We start from the raw sequence: 26,107 nt of genomic DNA, 5'->3' as shown, positions 1-26,107 counted from the left end.
CTTTCGTCCACCCACGAACGTAAAGCCGCAATTGGAGGCGAAGCGTTGAGAGCGACTATATTAATCCGAACATGTATGGGTAGACCTAAAAATGTCGCTCCTTGCGCTGCTGCGCACCGATCTCGATGTTGGAGTTTGGCGTTGGGGGGGTTTGGTTTGCAAGGCCGCAGCACGCGGTTGTTTTGGTCGGTCGTGGCGCGTGGGGACCGCACTAGTCTGTTTTGGGAACTCCTCGCTATCCCCGAGCTCCCTCCACAGGATATCAACGCCTCTATCCGTACCTAACTGCTTGAAGCGTGCAAAAAATACACGCGGCGTGTTAATTATAATGTTTACTGCTATAACCAATATCTATAGATTCCTGTCGTCACATGCTAATCTTCATCTATGTGCGTATGCATGACCAATGGGACGCTAGGCGCTCAACGTTGAGTTAGAGCGCGAATACCTCACCAGCCCTTAAAAGTATGTATGCTCAAAGGTCCGCCTTAAAATAACAATGCGTAATGCTTAAACAAAGTATCATCCATCATACAGTGTCAGTCCAGGTTGCGTCTACTGTAGCCCTGAGGCATGCGTTGGAGGGGCTAAGCTGCCTTCGATTCTGCGCTTGGCGGCTTGCATCTCCTCAACGCTGATTTCCTCTGTCTTCTTTGGCAGATCCGGCTCAAACTGGGGAATATCGGGGCTGTGGCCCACAGACATACCCACTCGTACCTGAGACGAACAAGGAGTCCAAGTTAGAAACCATGTGTCGGATGCAGCAAGGGATCGGGTGGGAACTTACCAAAGTTTCCAAAGCTCCTTTTGAGTTGTCAACCAGATCGCTGTCGAAATTGACCTTCCCTTCTTCAAACAGAACCAAAAGCGTGCTACCTCCGAACTTAAAATATCCTAGTTCCTCGGCTCTTGAAACCTTCTCTCCAGCCTGTCGTGTGATAACCGTACTACCGACCATCATTGCACCAACGCAGATAACCATCACTCGGCCGTGTGCAACCGAATCAATCGGTACCAGAATCCGTACATTCTCGCCGTATACATCGAGTGCAGAGCGAATAGCCATGGGGTTAACCGTGTAGTACTCACCCTCAATAGTTTTCGGAGTGCCCATTATACCGTCTACGGGGATATGGAACCGATGGTAGTCTTGAGGGGCAAGCCGGAAGATGCCCAGTGCGCCATTCTGGTAGCGTGAAACATCTTCAGGGTAGGCATCACCAAGGAGTCTTTTGATGGAGAATTCTCGCCCTTTGACCCAAATACCCATTGCTTCGGTGATACGGTCAAACACTACGGACCGGCAGTCGGCGGGGGAAACAACGATCCCGGGTTCATCAGGAGCAGAACAAGGTCTGGCGTCTGGTTTCAGTGCACGGTAGAAGAACTCATTGAAGTTCTTGAACTGATCCAGAGGTAGCAGAACTTCCGTCATATCGAGTTGGTGGAAGTTGATAAAGTCTCGAATCTGCGCCGCAGAAGCTGGATCGTCATACTTTCTACCCTGCTTGACGCTGAGTGACTTGAGGATTTTGCGGACTATAGCAGTCGTTAGCGCCGTAAATTCATCAAATAAGACCACCAGTGGACTCACTTCGCTTCTTCTCCATGTCTCGACTTTTGAGGCCCTTATACAAGAGCCGAATGCCGAGCCGGACGTAGACACTCATCCGCTCCTCATTAATCTGCCCAGTAATACGATCTTGGACCAGGATATTGGCGGAGTTTGCGCCCAGCTTGTAGCCACCGTAAGATATCTTCGTGATAACTTTACTATACCACTTCCGCTGCGCCTGGCTTGAAGTCACGAAACCGCCCATAACAAGGTTGTCTACTTGTCGCCAATCCTGGCTTGCACATGTTGCGATGTGCGTTATGATATCAGCATCCGACCGTTTTCCAAGTCGAGGCTGGTGGCAAAGCGGACACTCCCGGATTTCGATAACGTGTTCTTCTCCACGTTCGTCGCCCAAATCATCAGGATGGAGTTCTTCCTCGTTGGTAGGGAGTTGTTCCGAAGATGGGATCGTCGGGACAGATGTAGCCCGGTGATCGGTATTGGTCGGTAGAGAAGAGCTAGACTCGACATTGAGCTCGTCGCCGCTGAGCCCATCACTTTCCTGGCTGGCCGTCGACGTAGTTGGGCTGAGCCTTTTGCCCATCGCCCGAGGGTCTTTCTGGAGCGACTGAAGCGTATCTTCAAGACACATTACAACTTGATCAAATGATAAACAAGCAGGCTCGCTTGATCCATTTTCCTCGCCGAAGCGCTCGAAGAAGCTATCAATAGTTGACTCCTTCAATGTGGACCCAAGAGTATCAAGCATCGTTGTCAGCTCAACCTTGTCGATGCTACCGCTATCATCAGCGTCGTATTGCCTCAGCATCAGCCTCCAAAATTGTTGCCGTAATGCACTGTAGGGCAAGTATTTCGCTTTGACAATTAACTCAGGGAAATGCTTATCTTCCCATCTTTCTTTGTTCTTCAACGTCAACGGAATCTTATATAGCCTGAGCCCATCTGATTCGTAGCCAATTGGCTTGACAGGACTAGCGGCTGTAGAAACATCGGAGAGACCGCTGCTCGTGGTTTCATCAGGAAGGATCAATGCAGGGGTCGATGGAGCCTCTGGTTGTGCCTGGGCCGATAGAGACGTAGTAGAGCTCCTCGATCTTGTGAGCGGATTTCCTTGTTTTGACAAGCTAGTTGACGACGGAGCCGGGCTGATTTTAATATCAGATTTCGCCGGAGATCCGGTTTCGTCTTCAGAAAGCATATAGAGGCCTGTCTCTGGGTTGGTTTCAGGCGCGGCCTGAATAAGGGTTTGCAGCGGGAATCCCGCCGAAGCAACAAAATCATTCCCCGAGAATTTGTCTCGGTCCATGACCGTAAAACTCATTGTGTACATCTGTTCGTGTTTCATGACTTGAAAGACCATCTTCTCGTGGTATACCGGGTTTAGGTTGTGACGTATGACTGGAGTTCGGAGCGTCTTGCGACCAAGTGAAGTCACGACGAAGGGGTCCATATCGAATGATGTTCGAGTCACTGTAATAATCAGCTCTGCGAATCAACTGGAGCAACGATAATCATACCATTTCGCTCAGGTGGAAGGTCAGTGACCTTGACAATCTCCATGAATACAATGCCCTGCACGCCATTGCCGACACCAGAGAACTGGTACGCTCTGGCTGCCAAAGACTTGCGTTTCAGGCGCTTCAGGCGCAGTCTTTTCCTGCGCTTCTCAACCACCTCTGGTTTCGTTGGATCATCAGTTTCGTCTGACGTTTCCTCGTCATCGCGTTCCCCAGATTCCTCAACAATAGCTGACGAAGATACTGGGGGGAAGTAATCGTCCTCGTCACTGCTAGAGACTAAGGCCTTGAACCTATGATATATATCCGTCGGCGGAGCTGCAGGGTTCACTGGATCAAATAGCGAAAACTGTAACAGGATTTCGCCGGAGACGTTGCTATCCTTCCTTTTGCCGGATTTCCGATTCGACGTGAGAGTATACCATTTCGGCTGTTGATAACAATGAGCTCTTATCTCCAAGAGGTGCAAGGGGGGCTTCGGGTACGCACCTGCTGCTGGATATCCCCGTTCGTAAATATGTCTTCCAAAGCAATATCGAACTCGCCTAGGTAATCTTTGCCGAATCTGTCGTGGTCCCAGCAGATACACTCGAGTAACGGGACGCCGACGACCGGCATCTCAAATGTCACATTCCATTCTGGGTTTAATGTCTTGAATATCGTAGGTGTCGATTGCCTGGCATCTCCGAGCGTGACTATCAAATACTTAAGGGCCGTCAGCTTGCAAATTTAACCAGGCGTGTGGTCTTGTGCAGCGAACTCCCTCTTTCCTCCGGTGCGCGGGTGGTTGCAATTTCTTCGGGGAATGCTTACGGGGTCGCTCGTTCCTCCTCGATCTTTGGCGGCAAGATTTCTTCCCTAATTGAATAAACAACACGAGTCAGCGAAATGAACGACGGTCGGGGCCACAGGGAACGCAATTGAAGCAAGAGCTCAACTTACCCGCAGGACAGAGACTTTGAGGGTCAACAGCCGGACATCCGGAGACCTCATGGGACTCGTGCTTCTACTCTGGCCTGGTGTCGAAGCATTGCTTCTGGTGCTGAGGTGAGAGCTGAGTCGTTGTGGCAGCGGTAACCGCACCATGATGTTATTCGGAGGGTGCGGGGGGAGAAGCAGAAGGCGGCCGCGGAAGAAACGCGTCAACCACGGAGCCGGACAGAACCTGGGAGGAAATTCTGGGGTAAGAATAGAGGGAAAAACGAGATCGGCGGATATAATTGAGGAAAATTGACCAAGGAATTGGCCTGTGCGTGCGAGCTGGGGGTGCTTCCAGGGACGGACAGGTGTCGCGGGCTTGCGAAACGATTGCCTTGGCTTGTTCGCTGAACGGGTCGATCTCAGATCTGCCCGAGTCGATCCAGGATGACCACGAAATGGGGTCCCTGCAGAGTAGACAAGAACGAGGAAGGTGGTCGCTTCGATTACAACGGATAAAACGGTTTACAAGCGATGGGAATTAAGAATCTAGAGGGAAATCAAGGGAGGCGGAAGCAGGCGGATTGAGACTGGGAGCGATGCGGCAGCAGATCGAAGTGGAAGGAAGAGTAGAGAGTGAATAATAATAGGAAGAATAGCTTAGTCTCCCTAATGACATGGCTGATGTGGGGTCCATGAGACAGCAACCTGCTCTTCAATTACAGTCCCTTTTTTGCGACCCACGAAATGTGAGGGTTTGACATCGCCTGGGGCCAGCGCGGATTCCTGCTTGCCCTATCACCATACCTGCTCAATCAAGCCCCAACAGCGGTATCAAATTGCCTATAGTTGCGTCTGATATAGACATGGAACAGGATTCAACAAGACACGATGAGGCTAGACAAGGGCCGGGCAGGGCGCAGATCCACCAATAACCCCACCAGAGGGCAACTGCTCGGTGTTCACTGCCACCGACTTCTTGGGTGCAAGAAGTGGCTGCCTAGTATGCCGAGACTGTTTCTGTGGCTAGGGACATGGCGCAGAGTAACTTCGTCCTCACGAGGTGTCTCGCCTATCCAAGAGCCTGCAACTGGACGACTCCCTGTCTCTCCGCATGAAAATCCCGCAAGTGACAGCCCCTCATCCGCTGCACTTCTACCGGCGGGGAACTGTCAACCGTGGCTTCGTGGCAATAATAGAGTGCACAGTCCCGCAATGCGGTTAGGCCCTGCCGAGGACCCAAATTGCATGGTTTGCCATGTTTTAGACTTTAGAGTGTGTATCCTACAAAATTAAGGTCTCGAAGAGTGCGAGAGGACGAGATAACCGACAGCAGGCAGCCCCTCGCGCTGTCATGTTACAATTCCATGGCTGAACCCAACGCCCGCAGCGTGGCGCTGTGCCTGTTATCCCTCAATGGGCTGCCCCACGTTGAGTGTTCTACGTATTCTGGTTCTGGAGTAAACGGACCGACGAGTCCAATGCTAGCATCCATATTATTACTTACTTATTGAGACAACCCCAAAGCGGTCATGCCGCAAACAGGGTTGGTGGCCTGTAAAGCTATCTCCNTCGACCAGTCATGTTAAGCGCATCCCACTTGTTCGTCTTGTTAAGCCCAGGCTTGGGGTGGGAGGACCGTTGTCGACGTCGGCACCTCTTTCAGGGCATCTGTTCCTCGGTCCGACCGGCTTAATGCAGATCGAACTTGTTGAATTACCATAACTGACGAGGAGCTAACGGAGAAGAGGAAGCGAAAAACTGCCGGTCGCCTGACATTCGAGGTTTGATGGCCCTTAGAGGTGGGATACCAGTTAATCTCTCCTTCGCTGATCCTCCCTGCCCCAAACCTCATCTACGCTTCTCTTGCCCTTGGTTTCAGGGACTCCCCAGTAGATAAACCCCGCGAAAAGACCGGCCATTATAGCGAATAGCCAGTAGATCTTACCCCGACCACCTAAGGCATCATTTAACATTGGGAAAAACTGAGCCACAACGAACGTGGAAATCCAGTTAGCCGCCAATGCCCAACTTTGGGTAGCCCCAACGGCTTCTGGTCCGACCAACTCGGAGGCCATAATAAACGGCACTGGTCCCAAGCCGACCGCAAACGAAGCCACAAAAAGTAAGACGGCGATTGCAGATAGGGCTTTCACATTGAAATAGATCCCCATAGCTAGTAGGATAGAGTTACAACCCATGCCGCTAATACTGTACAAGAGGCAAGACTTCCGACCAATCTTATCGGGTAGTGGTGAACAGGCGAGGGTCATGACGAGGTTTATAGCGGATATCAGGACGGAAAGCAGGGCTGCGGTTGTTGGCAGAATGTTCTGCAATAGCGAGACACTGTACATGATGATACTGTTGATCCCCGTGAACTGTTGCGCTACCATGATCCCAACAACGGCGATGATGGCGGGACGGTAGTCGGGGTCCATGAACACTCGTGCCATCGTCACTGGAGGTTGCTTGGGGGGTAGGTTGCTCGAGGGAGGAGTGAGAAGCGACTGCTCTTCTCCGGCATCCTCCTCGGTCCTCGTGGAGCCTTCTATTTCGCCACGGATATCTGCGTCCCTGCCGCGTATTCGCTGCAAGACCCGCCTGGCTAGATCGTGCTTTTGATGGTCAATAAGCCAGGCTGGGCTCTCCGGAACCAAGGCGAGGCCAAGAAGCTCCAGAGTTCCAATAACCCCGGCAACAGCGAGGATAGTCCTCCACATACTCCCCTCACTCAGGAAATAACCAAGAGTCTGTGTGAAGAGGATGCCAACATTGGTCATGACCTGCGTGAACGCACCAAAGAGTCCCTTAGCGCTAGGTGGAGCAATCTCGGAGATGTAGATAGGGCCAACGACAATAGCTGCTCCCGAGCCAACACCGGACAAGAGTCTACCAAAGCTCAGTATTGGAATACTGAATGCAAGTGTTTCGGCCACTGGACCGGCGATGAAGAAAAAGGTTGTAGCTCGTAGTGCTAATAGACGTCCATGTTTAGTCGATACCGGCCCTGCCAGCAGAGCTCCCATAAGACCACCAAGAGTGTAAATCGACGAAACCAGGCCGAACTGGGACGGGTTCATGGGGATACATTGCGGTAGCCCGTCGGATATGAGGGATGAGGAATGGATGTTTTTCCTTTCGCAGGTGATCACGGCTTGAGGCGCGTTGAGCTCAGCCTGTCATATCTCAACGTCAGCAACAATCATGACATTGCCAACGGGTCTCTGATGTATGCTCACCAGGTGATAACCGAACTGAAGTGGACCCAAGGTGGTGATAAACACCAGGTAGATGAGATACGGAGTGACCCTTGGTTGAGCCATATGACCGGATGTCATGAGAAAACCGGAGTTCTATCCTTCTATAAACATCTGACCGCATCCATCGAAAAGAGGGATTCTGTGATTGATGGAAGCTGCCGATGATGGCTTTGTGTCGACTTGTGGCCGAAGTTGAGCTGAGTGACGTCGCAGGAGCCGTTCATATCGGGGGGTAGTACTTAGTGCGCTTATCTCCCGGTCTTGGGGTCACCTGATAGCATTCGTCTTCCGGGCTCAAGCAGCATATCGATGGTGTTTACATACGAGCTTATTAGTACTTAATATTATCTGCGCAGGATTACTTTGTGCTATCAATGGTGACCTTAGCGATGCGAATATAGACTTAATTGGCCTCTTGAGGTCGTGCAGGTAGCTTGACATTGGCTCTCTAAGTACCCGGGCTATGGGCAGCGTAACGCAATGTGCGTTTCGCTATTCCTGGCCCAATTCGGGCCCGATAATGTAAATTAAGGTAGCAATGCATTTACTCTTGGACAGACTCGTACCAGCGGCTGCTAATTTCAAGGACAATTTCGACACGTCCTGAAAATGTCCTTGTCTTCGGCATGCCCCCCAGAGGCTAAACGCTGACTAACCACTAGCCCGCCCATCACGGCTTCATGCTCAACAGCCGCCAACCACTGGCTGCGCCTTTCCAACTCTCCATCATCCGTCCGTCAATCACCATCGACCAAATTACTCCTTGCGCATCCATTGAGTAAGATGCTTTAGTGGACTTGCATTTCTCCGTGTCGATTCCCGCTGGCACCGTGCTTCCTTAATCCATGGGCCCCGAGTGTCCGCTTGGCTCTGATTGATAGCTGGCAAGCTGACCACCGGCACCGGCCTCCACCTCCACCTTCCATTTTTCCTGTCAATCTCCTGCGTTCTCTCCATGAGTCTGACGAACCCGCCTTCATCTGGACCCTTAACTGCAACCTCCAGGCCCGCAGCGGCCGCCGTCAGCCAGAATCTGTCTCTGAAAAGGAGTCTGCAGCAGACTGCTGTTGAGGGTAATATTGATTAATATCTATTACTTTTATTCTTGCCCCTTTCACATTTTCTTTGATCCCCTTCTCCGCGGACAAGTTCTATTGCCACCAGTTCCTTACTTAGTTGGGTCTATCAGCATGTACACCGACTGAAGAGGCTCTTGTCATTCTCTTTCCTATACCTCAGGGCTCTTCGACGTTGAATTCCGGTTTGCAACAAATTGACTACTTGTATTCCTTTCAAAATGCTTGGAAGGAATTTTCCGTTCTTCAACTCACTCGGCGGGTTTTATCCACGTGGTAATGGCATTCCCTTGAACCCTCAGAGGCTATTAATTGCTTGGGAGGCACCCAATGTTGCTGTTGCTGCTGCTGCTTGCTCGTTTGCTTTTAGTCATTTGGTATCTGTTCTATATCAATATTCGTTTGGATGATTCTGCACATTCTGATCACCTGCAAGCTGCTTGGACTCCCTGATGCTGACTCTTTATGCAAAGAAAATATCAATTCCAGGAGACAACCTGGGACTGGATATACCAGTAAGGTTCGCGTACGGGATAGATACCACATTGTCGGTTTCATTAGCAGTGGTACCTATGGCCGAGTGTACAAAGCGCTTGGCAAAAATGGCCAGAAAGGCGAATTCGCTATTAAAAAGTCAGGGACTCCGATTTTATATTCTGCTTCGGATTACTAATCTCGTATGTACAGGTTCAAGCCAGACAAGGAAGGGGAAATAATCCAGTATACAGGTCTTTCGCAGTCTGCAATCCGAGAGATGGCCCTGTGTTCTGAACTCGATCATGCTAACGTGGTCCAATTGGCCGAGATCATTTTGGAAGACAAATGCATCTTCATGGTTTTCGAGTATACTGAGCATGACTTGCTCCAGATTATTCATCATCACACTCAACCGCAAAGGCACCCAATTCCAGCGGCCATGGTGAGGTCGATTCTTTTTCAGCTTCTCAACGGGTTACTGTATCTCCATACGAATTGGGTTCTACACCGAGATTTGAAACCAGCAAACATCCTTGTAACATCTGGCGGTGCTATTCGCATCGGGGATTTAGGGCTCGCGCGTCTGTTTTACAAGCCTCTAAATTCGCTATTCTCTGGTGATAAGGTAGTCGTTACCATCTGGTACCGTGCCCCAGAACTTCTCATGGGCAGCCGGCACTATACCCCTGCCGTGGATCTATGGGCCGTTGGATGCATATTTGCTGAATTGCTCTCCCTCCGCCCGATATTTAAAGGAGAGGAAGCCAAGATGGACAGCAAGAAGACGGTCCCGTTCCAGCGCAATCAAATGATGAAAATCATTGATATAATGGGCCTACCGCACAAAGATAACTGGCCGGGAATTGTATCAATGCCTGAATACCCCCAGCTCCAGTCTTTGACCATGTCTCGTGCTCCAAACCATATCAGCAGGACCTCGAATCTGCAAAGCTGGTATCAGAACTGCTTGAAGAATGGTGGCTATTCTGCCACGTCTAGTGTCGGCACACCCGGTGATGACGGCTTTGATCTACTTTCGCGGCTACTCGACTATGACCCAACCAGACGGATCACAGCAGCTGAAGCCCTGGAACATCCTTATTTCACAAATGGAGGCCCAATCCCAGCGAACTGTTTTGAAGGATCCGAAGGCAAATACCCCCACAGACGTGTTACCCAGGATGATAACGATATTAGAACCGGAAGTCTTCCGGGAACCAAGCGGAGTGGCTTACCAGATGATACTCTGATGGGCCGGGCTGCGAAGCGGTTGAAAGAGTGATAGAGTACTAAACCTTGGGCCCATTATTGTTTTTCTTTTTGGGATGAATTCGTTGCTGGCGTTCAGGATGTTGGAGGGACCTGCATTTGGAGCGTTCAGGTCATTATGGCTTTGCATTGGTTAGCCCACAGTGCCTTAAATTAAACTTTACTATATTGAAATATACTACTCAATAGATACCTGTTCTAAATATACATTCCGCTGGAAACCCAAGAAACGAACATAGTCGCCCCATTCTACATTTATATTTCAGCTTGCCCTTTAGCTGTCCGGTGGGAGTGGCGAGGTCATCAGTAACAGAAAAGCCAAGTATATATTATTTCACACAATGCACGTATTCTATAACAGGCTCCCCACTGAATATCCACCAATATATCTAAACATAAGTGGGTGGAATGTATACTGAAGCCTCCTCCTAACTCCGTCAGTATAGCGGCTGGGCTACCTGGGCCCGCTGCTAAACACTTTCCCTTTCATGAAGAAAGAACCACCCGCCGTTCCTCGTCGCACACTCGGTATCAATATTCCCAATCTCACCCTCATACGGGCCGCAGCTGTACTTAGGCCCATATGCAATAGCGCCCTCGGCCTGCCCTGCCGGTCCGTCCACAATGACATCCCAGCCCTCTCTGGGGTTAGGCGCGCCATTGGGCAGCCAGAAGGCGTAGTTCGGGTCCTGGCAGACTTCGCGAGCGACATAAGTAGCACCGTCAATCCTTTACGGTTTTATTCATGTATTAGTTTTTTCAAGCTTGTTGTCTGATGGGTAGGGCAGGAGGAAAGGATTATCAGGTAGGTTAGGTGGGTGGGTGGGTATGTGGCTTACCAGGCGCTGTGGCAGGAGGTCGACTCAAGGGCGGCGCCGTAGGGGTCTCGCTTTGTTATCGAAATAGTGAGATCCCAGGTGTTGCTTTCAATGAGGTGGTAGAGGGTGATTTGGTCGATGCTGTAGGGGTAAGGGTTTGGGGTGGGCGTGGCAGCAGGCGCCGCGGAGGTGCCGGCGAGGAAAAGGGCGAGAGTAGTGAGAGTAAACTTCATCTTGGTGACTTGGGAGTTTAGCTAATTTTCTTTGTACTAGTACTGGTAAGGCGTGATTGCTTGGAAGGAGAGTGTTGATAATTATGAAGGCCAGAAGTTGGAAGTCCTCTGCGTTCTTATATGTTGGGCGTCCTGGCCACTGTATACACTCCAAGAATATGTAGACAGACTACAGGTCTCGAGCATGTCTCACACTTGCTCGTATAGACGCCAGGTCTCAGCCGCATGGCTAATGATGAGGGGCGGTGGTATCACTGATTGGTAAGGTGTCTGGAAAGGAGTGGCCAGAGTTACTTGGTTGAGTGCACTGGTAAGCACCACTCGTGCGTGTAGGAAATATCGTTGGCAGGATTTAATATTGGCCCAGAACCAAAAAGAGCCCCGGAAAAAGCCGTCAAAAGAGAATAAAGGCCAGAAGTTTACTTGGCAAACATGCAGAGACCGAGTCATCCGATGACGGGTCAGATGAGTGTACGCCTGAGCGTGGTCTGGTCTGTAAAAGACATGATTTCCGGTCTCCTAAAATAGATAAATGACGTGCTGGCTATTCGCGACGGTTATGAAACCTCTCCTCTAGAAGTGCTAGATGGAGCTGTTGTACATAAGGCATATGTTGTACAGGATCTTCTGAAGGAGATTGGTGTGGTATTATGGAGTGACTACTTATCATGCTCTCCGGGTTTGCCCTAGAAATTCCATTGGATCTCGTGGGAAAAAGGAGTTATGCGCCGAGGTTACCTGAGTGGGTTTTTTTTTTTTTTTTTCGCATGAGAAATATGGAATGGATTACCTGAATTAACAATAGAGCTCTGCCGAATAGTTCCTTGGGAAAGCGACTGGGGTTACTGGAGTGCTTCCACTATCATCAGTGCAATATAGGACGCTAGAATCTGCGCTATTAAGCTTTGTCTTATTGGTATTGACATGAACAGTGCGTATTCTGCGTTGCATATATAGTTCCTTATTATAGTGTAATGTGCCTTGACTAGAAACAGCCCCGAAAATACGATGGGTAGGGAAAAACTCAGTAGCCTATTATTCCATGTTAGTAAAACATGAGAATCCAAATAACCGAATTGTCAGTCACATACCACTTTGTTTTTGCCTCGCACTCCCGTCCTCGTTATCATTCTCATCATCACCGTCATGGCCTGTAGAGCCCTTCCCCGCGGCATCCTTGATATGTTGTTCATCGCCTCGTAATTTCTCAAAATATGCCTTGATATCGTCCGCGCCAACAGCTGTGCCGCTATCTGCAAACGGTTTCAGGAATTCTTTAACCTTATCTCGGAGATGGTTGTAGACCATCGCACCCTCGATGGCCCGGACACGATCAACGTTGTTGAGAGCTGCTTCGCCGCGGTCATAGATACTTCCAGTACCTGTACTCCCAGCACCGTCTCCATCTTCAGAGAGAGGAGGTTCATAGGTATCTTCTTCTTCGCGGAGTTGAGGGTGTTTGGCTAGATTGGGATAGCAGTCGGGACACCGACAAAATTGGTCACGGAAGTCCTCCTTTAAGAAAAGGGAGAATGCAGCTGACGGTGTGGTTTGGGGGAGGGATTCGTGTTTGCGCTCCTGCTGTTGTTCGGGTTCTGGTTTGGCTTCAGTGGGGGCAGAGGCCGTACCTTGGGTTTCTTCTCTGGGTCGCTTGTTGGCGAGCTCGTTATTGTTTTCGTCATCGGTGTCGTCTTCCGCTTTACGCTTCCTAGGGTTGTCGTCGGGCTGGTTCTCTGAATCGGCCCGTGGAGCTTCCGAGGCAGGTACACCCTTTTCTTTTACACCATTCTGAAGCCCGCCATCTTTGAAGACAGGGGGTAAGAATCCTGATGTGCCGGCATACTGCTTCAACCAAGGGTTCGACTCAACACACTTGTAACAAAGGAAGGTCTCGAAATCATCTTCGCCAGGGAATTGCGGAGGCAGCGGCGTTTCATCGTCGCCATCATATTGTCCGTTGGAGGTGTTATTCTCTGAATTATCATTCCTTTTCGAATTCTTGTACCAGTTCCGTGGAAGACCTATAAGACATTCTGGGTGCCACCAGTCTTCACCACAGCCGCCGGTCTCAGTTGTCCCTAACCCTAGGCATTGGAACATCGTTCCCTTCTCTTCATGTGCATCATAATCTTCACCACAGCCGCAGAACTTGTTCTGAAAATTTCCGTTATACCGGTTTCCAGGGTGCGGTTCTTCTGACTTAACGCCTTTCGCGCCGGTCTTCGGATCGCTTCGGAGTGTGCACGGCGTAGACTCAACAATTCGGGTCGTTCCACAATCGCATACAAAGTTCCTTTTGGTGAATAGCTCGACGAGCGTATGCTCTCCGTGACAAACAATGGAGCAGGAATAACACACACCCGCAGCAGTATAGGGCGCATCTGGAGTCGCGGGAGGAGGGTTGCAGGTAACGCATGCGAAGAGACTCTGTCGTAGAGGTCCTAAATCTTGTGTACAGGAGTCGAATGACTGCGTCATCAGTTGCTTGTGCTCGTGGATGGAGACTAAATTGTCGACTTACATATGGAAGCACCTCGCGGGCATCGGCTTCGAGGCGCATCTGTGATTCGATAAACCTACCAACGGCATGTCAGTATCGTAAGTTTCGCAATATACAGCTACGATATAAAGCGCTGTAGCAGCCATTGTTGATGCCTAACTCACTCTTTTGCAGTCTGCGAATCCTGGGAGCTGATGCTAGGCCGCCTGTTCGCAGCATCTTCCCTGTGCGCCGTCTGAAGGGCTACAGGAGTTCCGGTGGTCTCGTCGTTACTCATCTTCTTCGACATAAATCGCACAATGGCCGCGATAATTTATTGACAAATGAAAACGATAAAACCGACGCGGAAGTGTGAAGGTTCGATAAAGGTGTTGATCAGGTCTCCGACATCATCTACTCCGTAAACGACGCGGGAACGCGATCACTTCAAATGTTTGCTTTGTTTGCACCTTAAATCGTTTGGGTCTTCAGCACACGAGAAATCCTAGGGAAAACTCTCCCTTCCAGACTTCAGATATATCGGCTTGGATTCTGAGACAACATTATTGAAAGAACAATTCTGAGCTGCCTATTCCTTAAAATATGGCCCCACAGTCACGATTGTTGCGGTGTTGAGCTCCAGAAACCAATATGTCCCAATTAGGTTTAATTGGCAGAAACGCGATCAGTCGCGTCGACGCGTCGACCGTGGTACCGCCAAGCAAAACTCGCTCCCTTGCTGTTCGATCTCTCCTGCCTGCAAACCCAGACTCAACTGTGCGAATTGCTTCACTCTGCTCAGACCCTCGGGGCTTTAGCACTCAAATAACATCACATACACAATGAGGTATGCGGCAGGTCCCTTACCTTGCCGTTTAATCAAAAATTTACTAAACAATTACCAGTTCACCCCTCCGTCCAAGCACATCTGCTGCGAATCGCGGCTTGGGAAACCTGGGTCGGCGAAAGCGATCCAGAGAGCCCGATGACGATGCTTCGTCCGTAGCCCCTCCTTCAAGTCGTAAGTTTTCCTTTTGAATTGAGCGGTGTATGTGACAATCAATCTGACTGGCCTTTATAGCACCCCCTTCGTCCCCTCCTATGCTTCCTTTCGACGATGACGAGGACGAGCGAGATGAAGAAGCTGAATTAGACATTGATGATATCGAGGAGATGGCAGAGGACGAGGATGGAATCGATCTATTCGGTGACACATTCGACAGGGATTATCGGAGCGGAAAAGATGATCGCTACCGGGGCAGATACATCGATGATGATGATGATGATCAGGAGGAAATTGATATCGGTGCACGCCGTGAACTTGAGGCTCGATTGGATAGAAGAGATCTCGAACTGTCACGGCGCCGCCGAATGCCGGCGGCCTTCTTACAAGACGACGAGGATGGCGATATCGATTTGACTCAACAGCCACGCCGCCGCAGGCACGCTTACGATGAGGACCGCGACGATATTGAGATGGTTGATGACGGTCTTGAGGAGCTTTCCTTGGAAGAGCTAGTCGATATCAAGTCATCTAACATTACCGACTGGGTGACACAGCCCCAAGTCCTGCGCTCCATTTACCGAGAATTCAAGGCCTTCTTGACAGAATTCACGGACCCGACCGGTAGCTCGGTCTACGGAAACAAGATTAAGACTCTCGGTGAGGTAAACTCTGCTTCGCTCGAAGTTTCATACACACACTTGAGCAGTACCAAGGCCGTTCTTGGATATTTCCTCGCCAATGAACCTACAGAAGTTCTCAAGGTTTTCGACCAGGTCGCCCTAGACGTTACCCTGTTCCACTACCCACAATATCATGACATTCATAACGAAATTCATGTCCGAATTACTGATCTCCCCATTGTCTACACCCTCCGTCAACTGCGCCAGTCTCATCTAAACTGCCTCGTTCGCGTCAGTGGTGTCGTCACCCGCCGGACGGGTGTCTTCCCGCAGTTGAAATATGTCATGTTCACCTGTGGAAAATGTGGCACTACTCTAGGTCCTTTCCAGCAAGAGGCCAGCACTGAAGTGAAGATCTCCTTCTGCCAGAATTGCTCATCTAGAGGTCCATTCACTGTTAACTCAGAGAGGACTGTGTACAGAAACTACCAAAAACTAACTCTGCAAGAATCTCCTGGATCCGTTCCTGCTGGCCGACTTCCCAGACAGCGAGAGGTGATTCTCCTTGCGGATCTCATCGACACAGCTAAGCCTGGAGATGAGATTGAAGTCACCGGTATCTACCGTAACAGTTATGACGCGCAGCTGAACAACAAGAATGGATTCCCTGTTTTCGCAACTATTATCGAAGCCAACCATGTGATCAAGTCTCACGACCAGCAGGCTGGTTTTCATTTGACAGAAGAAGACGAACGTGAGATTCGGGCCTTGTCTCGCGATCCAGACGTTGTCGAGAAGATTATCCGGTCAATTGCTCCCAGTATCTACGGCCATCAAGATGTTAAGACGGCCGTCGCTCTTTCTCTCTTCGGTGGTGTTCGTAAAGAGGCACAAGGCAAAATGTCGATCCGTGGAGATATCAACGTCCTGCTCCTTGGTGACCCTGGTACTGCCAAATCTCAGGTCCTGAAGTACGTCGAGAAGTCCGCCCACCGTGCGGTCTTTGCGACAGGTCAGGGAGCCAGTGCTGTCGGTTTGACAGCCAGTGTCCGCCGCGACCCCCTGACAAGCGAATGGACCCTGGAAGGAGGAGCGCTCGTGCTTGCAGACCGTGGCACCTGTCTCATTGACGAATTCGACAAGATGAACGACCAGGACCGTACATCCATCCACGAAGCCATGGAGCAACAAACCATCTCCATATCGAAGGCCGGTATCGTCACAACTCTTCAAGCTCGCTGCGCCGTCGTCGCCGCAGCCAACCCCATCGGTGGCCGCTACAACAGCAGTGCCCCCTTCTCCGAGAACGTCCAACTCACTGAACCCATTCTTTCCCGTTTCGACATCCTCTGTGTCGTCCGTGACCTCGTCGATCCCAGCGAAGATGAGCGCCTAGCCAGCTTCGTCATTGAATCCCACCACCGTGCAAATCCCTCAAAGCCTCTCCGAGATGGGAAGGGAAACCTCATCAACACAGATGGTGAACGCATTGATGAGGATGGCTACCGCATCGACAACGAAGGAAATCGCCTTGCCCTTCGTGCCGATGAATCTGATGCCCGCAACGCGGCAAAGGACAACGAGGAGGACGAGAAGGAAGGCGAGATCCCGCAAGAGCTTCTCCGCAAATACATTCTCTACGCCAGAGAACATTGTCACCCGAAGCTCTACCAGATCGACCAAGACAAGATCGCTCGTCTCTTCGCCGATATGCGCCGTGAATCTCTAGCCACAGGCGCATACCCAATCACTGTACGTCCACTTACAGTGCCCCTACCTCCCAACGTAAAACTAATCCAAAACGTCTCTAGGTTCGTCACCTTGAAGCCATCATGCGTATCGCCGAAGCTTTCTGCAAAATGCGCCTCTCCGAATACTGTTCTGCTCAAGACATCGACCGTGCCATCGCGGTCACTGTGGACTCTTTCATTGGCAGCCAGAAGGTCAGCGCCAAGCGCGCGCTATCGAGGGCTTTCGCTAAGTACGTTCCCATCCCATCTATCAATCCATCCATATCTATCCAATCCCTAATTTCCCGTTACCACTCTCTATCCGCCAAAAAGAATCAAATGACTAACACAATTAAACAGATACACGCTCTCCCGACCAAAGCCACAATCAAAACGGAAGGCCGGCATCTCAGCACAGGGCCCCTTTGACACGAGAAGGTCGCAGGCGACAAGGTAAATAGATGAATACAATGGACGGAATGGGCTAGAGGATTAGCTCGATTTAAATTAATACTCATGTCATGACGCCTCTTCTTTTCTTTTTTTGCCCCCAACCAGCCGTTTCATTACACCTCCTTGCAATACATACAAAACGTACATATATACATAAGCCTACCACACCTCCTATTTTATTTATGGACACTCATACAACTTGCTTGATATGGTACACTTCATATTACATTTTGTTCGGGGCTGAGGCTGCGGATTTGGATGCGAGATGATGGGATTTCTTCTTTCTTTATGTGACGCTTTATGTGGTTTGGTTTCGGGGTTTAGGGTGTTTATTATTGTTAGAGTTTTATGAATAAAAATTACCTGCATATGTTATACTCTATCCATTTATATTAGTTCGGTGCTTATTGGAAAGGGTGCTGCTACGACCTGTTAGCTGTTGGGGTGATGCCAGGTCTGCGATCACAGTAACCAATTTACCTTAGGTATATAGAAGATCAGATAGAGCGTATTGAACAAAAGAATGGATAGATATAATGTTTCAAATGAGATGAATTGGTGATTAGCTAAGAGTCCCCAGAAAAATCGTATGGGAGCAATACAGGTGAGAAACAAATAAGTCCGGCTCATACCGATTCCCAGCCACGAGCTGTCAAGCCAAATATCAAACGCCCAACCCACCATCATCCAGTGCGCTACAAAAAGGGAGGGAAAAAAAATACACATGTCGCACCACGCCAAATCCATCGGTTTCCCGCCATGCAATTTAATAACGAAATGCGTCCAGATAGCGCCGGATGTAAGATACCTTCTTCGAGTGACGGACCACGCATTGCTGTTGATGTACAAGATTCGCCGCAGCACGGAGTACGGCTAACCCCGGGGAGCTCAGACATCCGGGTTGAGTGCGGGATTAGTCTGGTAAGTATAGCCTCGGGCTATATTCCGATGCACGCTTTACCCGTTAAGCCTTTCTTCGCCAAAGACTGGTCGGTACAAAACAACTAAACTGGTAGTTTCAAAAACATGATCGAACAGCTCAGTCATCGGTGACTCGCCTTCTTGGCGGCTGGGGCTTTCGCAAACTCTTCATTCGGTTGATGAAACCACCTCCGCCGGTATTCTTGGTCTCTTCAGCTTTCGCTTCGGTTCGCTCGTCTGTATGTCGTCTTTCCAAGGAGCTAGTTGCCTGCTTAGGGCTACTAGATGAACGGACTCGTCCACCCTCTGGAATACGTGACTCATCAGCGGAGTTGATCCGAGCGCCCTTCTTATCCCAAGCCTCGTCGTAGTCCTGGAAGAATGGGTTCTTCTCATTGCGTGGAGAGTTTGGAGTTCCAGGAGAGCCATATGACTGCGGAGATAGTACCCGGGGTGGGGGACGGTTGATGCCGCCTCGGATTCTCTGCGCAAGACTTTTCTTCCGTTGCAAGCCACCGGCGCCGTTAGTCTGATCGGTTCGGTTCTCGCGGATAGCTGCACGACTGGCAGGAGCACCGTCCAAGAAAGTACTGGTGCCCAGGCCCATGGAAGGATCTCCGTGGATTGGCTCGATGCGCGAGGTAGGATCAAAGGACACCCCCTCACTCTTGTTATTATCAGTCACACCAGTCGAAGCAAAGTCATTGTATCCCTCCTGCATCCTGCCGTGAAACCGGTCAAGATCCATTTTTTCATTATTGGGGCCGGCACCACCAAGAGCCATGTTAGACGAGTCCTTGGGGAATGCCTGCAGTGGAGCGGCGCGCTGACCTTTGCGGTTGCGGTGGGGATTGCAGGCATCGAAAGGTCCATCGTGGTGGAACACTAAAATGGCGAGTTAATACCATTACCCCCAAAACTTTCAACACAAACAATAGGCAAATGCTTACTTCCAGTGCCGTAGATGCTGGTCACGTCCAGTTTATCGATGATATCCAGTTGGTAGCCCTTTCGAGACGAGCGGGACTTGCCATCCTTGTGGCGACCCTCGCGCTCTCGTCGGCGTCTTTCACGTCGGCGTCGCTCATCATCGTCGTCAAGCAACTTCGGAGTTCGCTCCATGACGGATGATTCTGAGTTTCTGCGTGGTCGTCTTTCGCGATCCCGAGACCTGGAGCCCGACCCACTAGGTTTGGGGGGTCTGCCGGGAGGGTCAGCGAAGATGTTGAATGGATCATCGGATCGACCTTGGGAACGTTCTCTCGAGGGTCGTGGAGGTCGGCTCTTTAGAGGCGCATTCTGCGGAGGCTTCTCGGGACGAGGGGGCGCTGGCCGCATTCCATTGGCTTTAGGGGCGGCGTTTAAAGAGAGGTTTTCCTGTTTGTTCAAAAGACGCGTTCGGTCAGTCTTGCTCATTTTCGCAAATGAAATACCACGGGGGATTGGGGGAGCATACGAAAAGATCGCGTGTGTTCTGCGTCATGTCGGGCTGGTCGGGCAATGAAGCACTCGGAGCTGATTGCGGCGAAATGGGATCGGTGTCATCCAGAAAGGGGTTCGTCGACTTTGGTCTTTCGGGCCGCACGCCTGATGGATTAGAATTGGAAGGTGACAGAGTACGAGTTCGAAAGGGGTTGTTGGAGCCCAAGTTAACCGGGAACTGCTGGCTAGAAGGAGAAGGAGAGCCTGGAAATGCAGAGGTGGATTAGTTTTCCGAGACAAAAGCAAAAGAGGCAAGCGATAAATCAAGCAAGTCAAATATAGCAATCGAAAATAAGGGACCAAAGGTTTGTCGCAATCGTGTGTCAGGGGGCCGCACCGTCCGCCGATTTGAAACACAGATCGATGGAGACGACAAGAATAACAACACAACAGCCCAATAACACAATAAAGAGCTATCAAGTAGATGACGCACCTTGCGGGCCCAGCGAGACGCCGGGTGGGTAGTAGGACAAAGTGGTTTGCTGAGGGGCGCTCATTTTGACAGCGTTGCGCAAGACAGCTACGATTCAAAAAGCGACCGGGGAGTATGATTGGAGAGACGACGGAATTACCATCGAAGAAAGCGAAAAAGGTGCGACGTCGGACGAGCGAGAGCCACAAAAGATGAGCACAAAGCAGGTCAGGAGAGAGCACGCGCAAGAGTTGCTGAAACAGCGATGCCGCGGGAGTCGGTCAGGGGGGTGCGATTATTGGAGGGGTGGACTTTAAGCACGAGTGATAACAGTGGGGTTTGTGACTGTGAGCGACGGAGGCAACCCGGTCGCGCTGTGGGATAAGTCCGAGAGGGAGAGGAGAGAAAGAGAAAGAAAGAAAGAGAGAAGAAAGAGCGGGAGGCAGAACGAGGAAAGAGGAGAAAAGGGAACGGAAAAGAAGATGAAGAAGCGAAGGAAGCACGGAACCAGGAACGAGCAACAGACAGGAGAGACCCCTTGGAAGTGACAGGCGACGAACTGAGCAGCTGCGGATCGTCGGCGACGGTGACGGCGTCGGTGCCGGATTGTCTCGTGATATTATTAAGTGACTAAGTCACCACCACATTGACCTGCTTGTTTGCCATTAACACCTGCACCGCACGGCGGCGTCTTCCCAGTTCTGCAACCCCCGGATGATTGCAGAAGGCTGGCCTGCGTTCAGCTGCTCAAGAGTGAAGATTGAAGTATACGTCAGCTCCGCACATTCCTCCCTCCGCCATGATATCACCCACAGTATAAATAGCCCGGAATGCAAGATCGCTGCAACCATCTCCTGGTCAAACCACCCCGCTGGTGCTACAAATATCAAGGGATTCTCGCCCTCCGTGCCCGTTCTCGCGACCTGCTCTCGTCCGTAGTCTTTCTCCCCTTGTGAAGAACGAGGATGGACCAATCCGTAGCTCACCCGTCATTTAGCAATCCAATTAGCCCAGCCTTCGATCGGCATCTCCCAAGCCCAAACTCAGGAGTGGATTGGCATTGGCCTTGCCACTTTGGTCATTTCTGAGAGGCCCGCCTTGCGTACGCCTTTTTGCCTTCCAATTTGACACGCCTCAGGCTCTTTAGTAGTGCGTTGATCGCTGTGGAATGTTGCGCGTTTCTTGGCGGATGGAATTGGATTCGCAATGCGTAACGAACCGGTAGCTACTATTACTAAGATAACAATACGGAGTACGACGTAGTTTTTGTCTTCATGTACTGGGATAAATGCATGCATCTATTCGGCTTATTCCCAGAATCATACTAGAAAAGAAGGACGAAATTCATTGACACTAATATATATGTGGAAGCGTAATATACAGTCCCGACTGTCCGTCGAGAAAGTTGGAAAGAAAAATGTTAAATTATCGTTCTAACTAGCTCATTAAGCAGTCTCTACTGAGACTCTCACCGCTCGTTATCACCGTCGTGGTTTCCACGCTTGGTCTCGGCCAGGCCCAGACACTCCGCGATGTTGAAGAAGATGTCGACGGAGCTGTAGACACCGCCAAAGAGCTCCTGGCAAGGACCAAGAGCGAAGACAGGGACATCGGTCAGGGAGTGGACGCCCTGGTCCTCATCGGGCGCAAGGGTTCCGTTGACCAAGAAGCCGCTGACAGCATCCTTGTAGCTTGCGTACATGGTCTTGTCCCCACCTTCTTCCGCCGGGGTACGAGGGCCGTCCTTGTGGACCTTGTAGTTCTCACGGTGATCAGGGAAGGCAACGGTACCGGCGTGAAGGGCGTAGCGAGGGTCCCAGCGGGCGGGGAAGTGAACACCCTCAGAGTAACGGAGAGCATTAGCACCAGCAACAGTGTACTGAGACAGACCAGAGTTCTCGTAGATGCCGACAGCACGGCGCTTGTCACGGTCGTCCTCCTGTTCCTCGAGATAAACAGTGTCGACAGCACCGGTGACATCGAAACCGTGACCGTGGTCAGCAGTGACAATGACAAGCGTGTCTTCGAGAGAACCGAGCTTCTTGAGCTTCTCAATGGTGGCGCGGACAGTGTCGTCAAGCTCAAGGAGCTCACCGAGGGAGCGGTCGTAGTCAAGAGTGTGCATCTGCTTGTCAATGCTGGCGGCCTCGGCCATCAAGAACCAACCTTCGTCGCGACGACGGCCGTCGAGGACGTCAATGGCCTTGAGAGTCATGTCCTTGAGGCCGGGCAAATCCTCGGCGTCACGGCCGGATCCATCGGGGTGGTTGGCCTGCTCCTTGAGGTTAGACTGGTAGACGTTACGGTCCAGCCAAGTGGGCAGGTTGGAAATAGAGAAAAGACCAAGAGCACGGTCCTTGTTGGAGGCGGCTTCAAGAGAGGTCTTGTTCAGGCTAAGGCTGTAACCCTTTTCGGTGAACAGCTTGTAGTAATCGCGCGGGGCATCCTCGCTGGAGAGGAAGTTCTCAGCACCGGCACCGAAAAGAACATCAGGGCCGTCGAAATTAGTCCAGGTGTAGTTAGTGATGCCCTCGAGGAAAGTGCTGATAACGTGGTCATATTCACTGCGAAGACGGGTGTGGGAAGTAAGAGCACCGGGGGTGGCATCAGCAAGGAAAGCTGTGGAAACAATACCAATACCAGCATTGGGGTGCTGGCGGCGGAAGATCTCGGGAATGAGCTCGAACTTGGGGTCATCAAAGGGATCCTCAGACGAGTCCGCATAGACACCGAGGGCGTTGACAGTGGTCTTGTGGCCTCCGTACAGAGCAGCTGCGGAGTTGGCAGAGTCGGTGATGAAAGAATCCATGGAGTGGGTCATCTGGTGGCCCAGGACAGGGAACTTGTCCATCTGCAGCTTGGTCTGGTACTTTCCATTGATGCTCTTGTGTGCAATCAAACGAGCAGCAGTGATCATGTTGGTGGTCATTCCGTCACCGATGAAGAGGACGACGTTCTTAGCGCGACGCTTCTTGGGAACATCACGGACGAGCCAGTTGGCAACGGTCTGCTCCTCGCCGTAGTAGGTCAGGATAGCCTCATACTCGCCTGGCTCGTAGAGCGCAAGGTTTCTGTAGGCCTTGGAGGTAACGTTGACAAGGGAGGGCTTTTCGGCATCCTGAGCGAATAGATCTGCAGAGGATAAGCATTCCGCAACAGGAGACGACTAACTAGCAAGAGTATATTAAGTTATCATACCTTCATACCAGGTGAATTGCCAGTTCTCGAGCTCGGAATCCTCAATGTCGAAGAACTCGGTCACAGCGACGCCCTTGTGCCCCTTCTTGCCAACGGTGAACTTGAAGTTAGGGTCAGGGACGCCCTTGCGCGCCTCGGATCCATTGACAGGAGAGTGGACCTCTAGCCGAATATCGAAGTGTTGTCCGGGGAGAAAATCGGCCCTGCGGACTCAATTGTGAGTGTCATCGCGCTGTAGCAGCATGCAGGAGGGCTTACTGGTCGGGCGGGAAGACGCAGCCCAGGGAGGGACAGCCACCCAGACGCTGGAAGTATTGGCCAAAAGCACCAGCGGCAAACAATGCCACACCGGCAAAGGAAGCGGGCCTCATGTTGACCGGAAAGCAGTGAAGCAGTGAAGCAGTGAAGCACTGTCAACAGATTCAACCCGGCAGTGGTGGACGGCGATACAGAGCTGTCAGAGAAAAGGGACAGGCCGCTTTATGTATCCAATTTCCCATGGATCGCGCTCGCATGGCAATGCAGCCGCGTGGGCTGCAACGGAATTCACCATCTCTCGCCTGGCCACCTGGGAATGCCGCCGGGAGCCAGACAAGGTCAACAGCCTGCATTTTCATACCCTGCCTAGTTGGCTTGGCAGATGCGACCCATCGTAAATTCTGGGCAACGAGCGCGAATGAAAAGGGACAGACGCGTCCACGTGTGGCAGCTATGAAGCTTCCGGCCAAGACTGCCCTGCTTGGCGCCAAGTATCCCTTGCCCTGCCCTGGCGCACACGTGCTGGGAGAGGGGTCCTGCAATGGCAGGAGTTGGCTTCCTTGCCCACAATCCTCCTCCGGTGCGATCGCAAAATGGCTCGACGCAATCTATTCCGGGTGGGGTTGATGCATGGAAGATTGGGACACGAACGGAGACGCAATCCTCCGGCATAACCGATTAAATACGGCTCGGAAATGAGCCTGTCAGTGCCACCCTCCAAGGCTCCAACGTTCAGTGGAAGCTCTCACACCATGAAGTGTGGCTCTTGACCTTGCTCCCGCCAATCTGGAGGCCCAAATTGACCATGTTCTGTCCCGGGCAGAACTAGAAGCATCTGGAGAATGGGGGTTAGTCCGGTGTCAAAGTGCCATGCTCCACCTATGCGAAGCATGTCGATACATGGGCCATCTGTTGGTCATGGACTGGCAACCTCAAAGTCCAAGTCGGTACGCGAGCATTCGCTTATCATGGTTGCGAAATAGGATCGTGCGATTGGTGTCAGTTGCGTTGGGTGAACTATGAGTCCACGTTTAGATATGGGGTATGGCTAAGGATTATACTAGCAGTCGAGATTTTGTGCTAGAGCAGTCAACTCTGTTCAACTTTCCTAAGCTGTTCTAAGCATCGCACAATTCTCTTCTATTTCTGTCTTACTAAACAACGTCCGCAAAATCCGAGGTATCTACTCTATCCAACGCAACAAGACACGAGTCGATCAGCATACCCTCCAAGGTAACAAGGCACGTTCCCTATCCCAGACCTTCCAGGGTATACTTCTAGAAGCTTTCTGCATGAACGGCTGCTGAGCTTCCCCACACGGCCCCTGTTGATCCTTGATCGCGTCGGAATGTGCATAATAAAATGACTGGATTTTCACCTACGCATGCCTGCAAGTTACATGTGTAGTGCTAAACACAAACCACTTAAACCATCACTATAAACACACAGTTAAAGCAAGCTAACGTTGTCGACATCGAAAGCTTGTCGTTCAAGCTTATCTTGAGCCCTGTCGATCCCTTCTCAAGGTCCTCACCAGCCTAGTTCCCCTACAGGGCTCAAGGTGCTCTAAGGCGCGTACCTTGAAGGCAAGGTGGACTTGGCAGGAAGGGATACTCGAACACACTTTCATCATCTTAGCCTCTTCTTTCTAATATTTCTCCGATTCACCTGCAATCTGTCAATTACTTTGCCCTAAAGAATGAGCAGCCGAGCAAGGCATATTGTACGGTCATTCATCCCCGGATGAACCACTACTTTGGTCTCTCTATGGAAAGTGCTTTTGCCTGTGTTTCCTGGTCTTACCGGTGACTTTAATCGATTCTACGGCTGCAAATACGGCTGCGGAGGGGTTGCCGTCAACAGTGTGCCATATGAGAGAGTTAACCCTAAGTACCCATGTGGTCCTTTAGTCGGTACTTAAGTGAGGGTCTTAAGGGCTTTCGACTCTCCAGATGAGTTTCACCATTATTATCTATTCTGATGTGGCTCGATTTAGTTGTGGCAAGGGCATTATGTGTGGTAAATACCGGTTGATGTTCCAAGTATATATAATGGGCATGTCATCATTTAACAAGCCGTTTAACAACTAGCACCAAGCACACATATATATTATTCACACCGCAAAGTTTATAAAGCTCTGAATAACAGTTGGCTATCATCGAATACCACAAACAATGTTCTTGGCCTTGTCGTTGTCTTTCGGCAACCTCCGAATTCCATATTGAGCGTACTGGGGTTAACAGCGCTTGTGGAGCCACCAAAAGGTAAAGTAACCTCCCTCCTATATTTTCAATTTCTACCTATTGTACCCCTTGGAGCCTAGGCCCAAAGTATCTCCATCCCGACGTTGCAATCACTATCAAGGCAAGAAAGAAAAAGCCGAAAAAAAAAAAAAAAA

General features: G+C 50.8%; 8 protein-coding genes across 8 annotated transcripts; 2 read left to right on the top strand and 6 right to left on the bottom strand.

Annotated features, from left to right (window-relative positions):
• Nucleotides 1-203: 203 nt before the first annotated feature.
• ASPSYDRAFT_738052 (putative phosphatidylserine decarboxylase Psd2) lies at nucleotides 204-4,368 on the bottom strand. Its single transcript, XM_040850737.1, has 7 exons — nucleotides 4,039-4,368; nucleotides 3,910-3,954; nucleotides 3,586-3,801; nucleotides 3,097-3,526; nucleotides 1,595-3,049; nucleotides 788-1,539; nucleotides 204-717 (listed from the first exon to the last, which is right to left on the bottom strand). The coding sequence occupies exons 1-7, from the start codon at nucleotides 4,180-4,182 to the stop codon at nucleotides 556-558; spliced, it is 3,204 nt and encodes a 1,067-aa protein (XP_040704347.1). The 5' UTR covers nucleotides 4,183-4,368; the 3' UTR covers nucleotides 204-555.
• A 1,460-nt stretch (nucleotides 4,369-5,828) lies between these two features.
• ASPSYDRAFT_87122 (putative MFS glucose transporter) lies at nucleotides 5,829-7,355 on the bottom strand (the record flags this gene model as incomplete). Its single annotated transcript, XM_040851783.1, has 2 exons — nucleotides 5,829-7,193; nucleotides 7,257-7,355. The coding sequence occupies 2 exons, from the start codon at nucleotides 7,353-7,355 to the stop codon at nucleotides 5,829-5,831; spliced, it is 1,464 nt and encodes a 487-aa protein (XP_040704346.1).
• A 1,219-nt stretch (nucleotides 7,356-8,574) lies between these two features.
• Nucleotides 8,575-10,112, top strand: ssn3 (cyclin-dependent serine/threonine protein kinase SSN3; the record flags this gene model as incomplete). Its single annotated transcript, XM_040851782.1, has 3 exons — nucleotides 8,575-8,730; nucleotides 8,790-8,986; nucleotides 9,041-10,112. 3 exons carry the CDS (start codon nucleotides 8,575-8,577, stop codon nucleotides 10,110-10,112), a joined length of 1,425 nt encoding a protein of 474 aa, XP_040704345.1.
• A 457-nt stretch (nucleotides 10,113-10,569) lies between these two features.
• On the bottom strand, nucleotides 10,570-11,150 carry ASPSYDRAFT_29071 (uncharacterized protein; the record flags this gene model as incomplete). The annotated part of the gene is made up of 2 exons (XM_040844593.1): nucleotides 10,570-10,828; nucleotides 10,939-11,150. 2 exons carry the CDS (start codon nucleotides 11,148-11,150, stop codon nucleotides 10,570-10,572), a joined length of 471 nt encoding a protein of 156 aa, XP_040704344.1.
• A 1,083-nt stretch (nucleotides 11,151-12,233) lies between these two features.
• Nucleotides 12,234-13,927, bottom strand: ASPSYDRAFT_147965 (putative metaphase-anaphase transition protein (Mlo2); the record flags this gene model as incomplete). Its single annotated transcript, XM_040841763.1, has 3 exons — nucleotides 12,234-13,619; nucleotides 13,672-13,726; nucleotides 13,815-13,927. 3 exons carry the CDS (start codon nucleotides 13,925-13,927, stop codon nucleotides 12,234-12,236), a joined length of 1,554 nt encoding a protein of 517 aa, XP_040704343.1.
• Nucleotides 13,928-14,185: 258 nt separating this feature from the next.
• ASPSYDRAFT_42286 (MCM DNA helicase complex subunit MCM2) lies at nucleotides 14,186-17,806 on the top strand. Its single transcript, XM_040846443.1, has 5 exons — nucleotides 14,186-14,476; nucleotides 14,535-14,650; nucleotides 14,711-17,007; nucleotides 17,067-17,236; nucleotides 17,346-17,806. The coding sequence occupies exons 1-5, from the start codon at nucleotides 14,472-14,474 to the stop codon at nucleotides 17,440-17,442; spliced, it is 2,685 nt and encodes an 894-aa protein (XP_040704342.1). The 5' UTR covers nucleotides 14,186-14,471; the 3' UTR covers nucleotides 17,443-17,806.
• A 671-nt stretch (nucleotides 17,807-18,477) lies between these two features.
• ASPSYDRAFT_148218 (Pal1 family protein) lies at nucleotides 18,478-20,338 on the bottom strand (the record flags this gene model as incomplete). The annotated part of the gene is made up of 4 exons (XM_040841794.1): nucleotides 18,478-19,244; nucleotides 19,310-19,736; nucleotides 19,816-20,045; nucleotides 20,275-20,338. The coding sequence occupies 4 exons, from the start codon at nucleotides 20,336-20,338 to the stop codon at nucleotides 18,478-18,480; spliced, it is 1,488 nt and encodes a 495-aa protein (XP_040704341.1).
• A 1,197-nt stretch (nucleotides 20,339-21,535) lies between these two features.
• Nucleotides 21,536-24,267, bottom strand: ASPSYDRAFT_197994 (alkaline phosphatase). The gene is made up of 3 exons (XM_040843750.1): nucleotides 23,710-24,267; nucleotides 23,452-23,654; nucleotides 21,536-23,385 (listed from the first exon to the last, which is right to left on the bottom strand). The coding sequence occupies exons 1-3, from the start codon at nucleotides 23,820-23,822 to the stop codon at nucleotides 21,722-21,724; spliced, it is 1,980 nt and encodes a 659-aa protein (XP_040704340.1). The 5' UTR covers nucleotides 23,823-24,267; the 3' UTR covers nucleotides 21,536-21,721.
• Between the last annotated feature and the right edge of the window lie 1,840 nt (nucleotides 24,268-26,107).

The sequence above is a fragment of the Aspergillus sydowii genome (genome assembly GCF_001890705.1).
Source record: "Aspergillus sydowii CBS 593.65 unplaced genomic scaffold ASPSYscaffold_3, whole genome shotgun sequence".
Taxonomy (NCBI): Eukaryota; Fungi; Ascomycota; class Eurotiomycetes; order Eurotiales; family Aspergillaceae; genus Aspergillus; species Aspergillus sydowii.
Note: the sequence above shows the minus strand (reverse complement) of the source record. Positions and strands in the feature narration are given on the sequence as shown.

What these genes read in the sequence shown, in the direction of transcription:
- ASPSYDRAFT_42286 (XM_040846443.1), top strand. An exon ending in CGTAGCCCCTCCTTCAAGTC is followed by an intron (nt 14,651 to 14,710) that starts GTAAGTTTTCCT and finishes TGGCCTTTATAG; the next exon opens with CACCCCCTTCGTCCCCTCCT. An exon ending in CAGGCGCATACCCAATCACT is followed by an intron (nt 17,008 to 17,066) that starts GTACGTCCACTT and finishes AAACGTCTCTAG; the next exon opens with GTTCGTCACCTTGAAGCCAT.
- ASPSYDRAFT_197994 (XM_040843750.1), bottom strand. Translation starts at nt 23,822, where the DNA reads ATGAGGCCCGCTTCCTTTGCCGGTGTGGCATTGTTTGCCGCTGGTGCT. An exon ending in TGCGTCTTCCCGCCCGACCA is followed by an intron (nt 23,655 to 23,709) that starts GTAAGCCCTCCT and finishes TTGAGTCCGCAG; the next exon opens with GGCCGATTTTCTCCCCGGAC. An exon ending in GCAATTCACCTGGTATGAAG is followed by an intron (nt 23,386 to 23,451) that starts GTATGATAACTT and finishes TATCCTCTGCAG; the next exon opens with ATCTATTCGCTCAGGATGCC.
- ASPSYDRAFT_738052 (XM_040850737.1), bottom strand. Translation starts at nt 4,182, where the DNA reads ATGGTGCGGTTACCGCTGCCACAACGACTCAGCTCTCACCTCAGCACC. An exon ending in ACGGGGATATCCAGCAGCAG is followed by an intron (nt 3,527 to 3,585) that starts GTGCGTACCCGA and finishes TGTTATCAACAG; the next exon opens with CCGAAATGGTATACTCTCAC. An exon ending in AAGGAGCTTTGGAAACTTTG is followed by an intron (nt 718 to 787) that starts GTAAGTTCCCAC and finishes TGTTCGTCTCAG; the next exon opens with GTACGAGTGGGTATGTCTGT.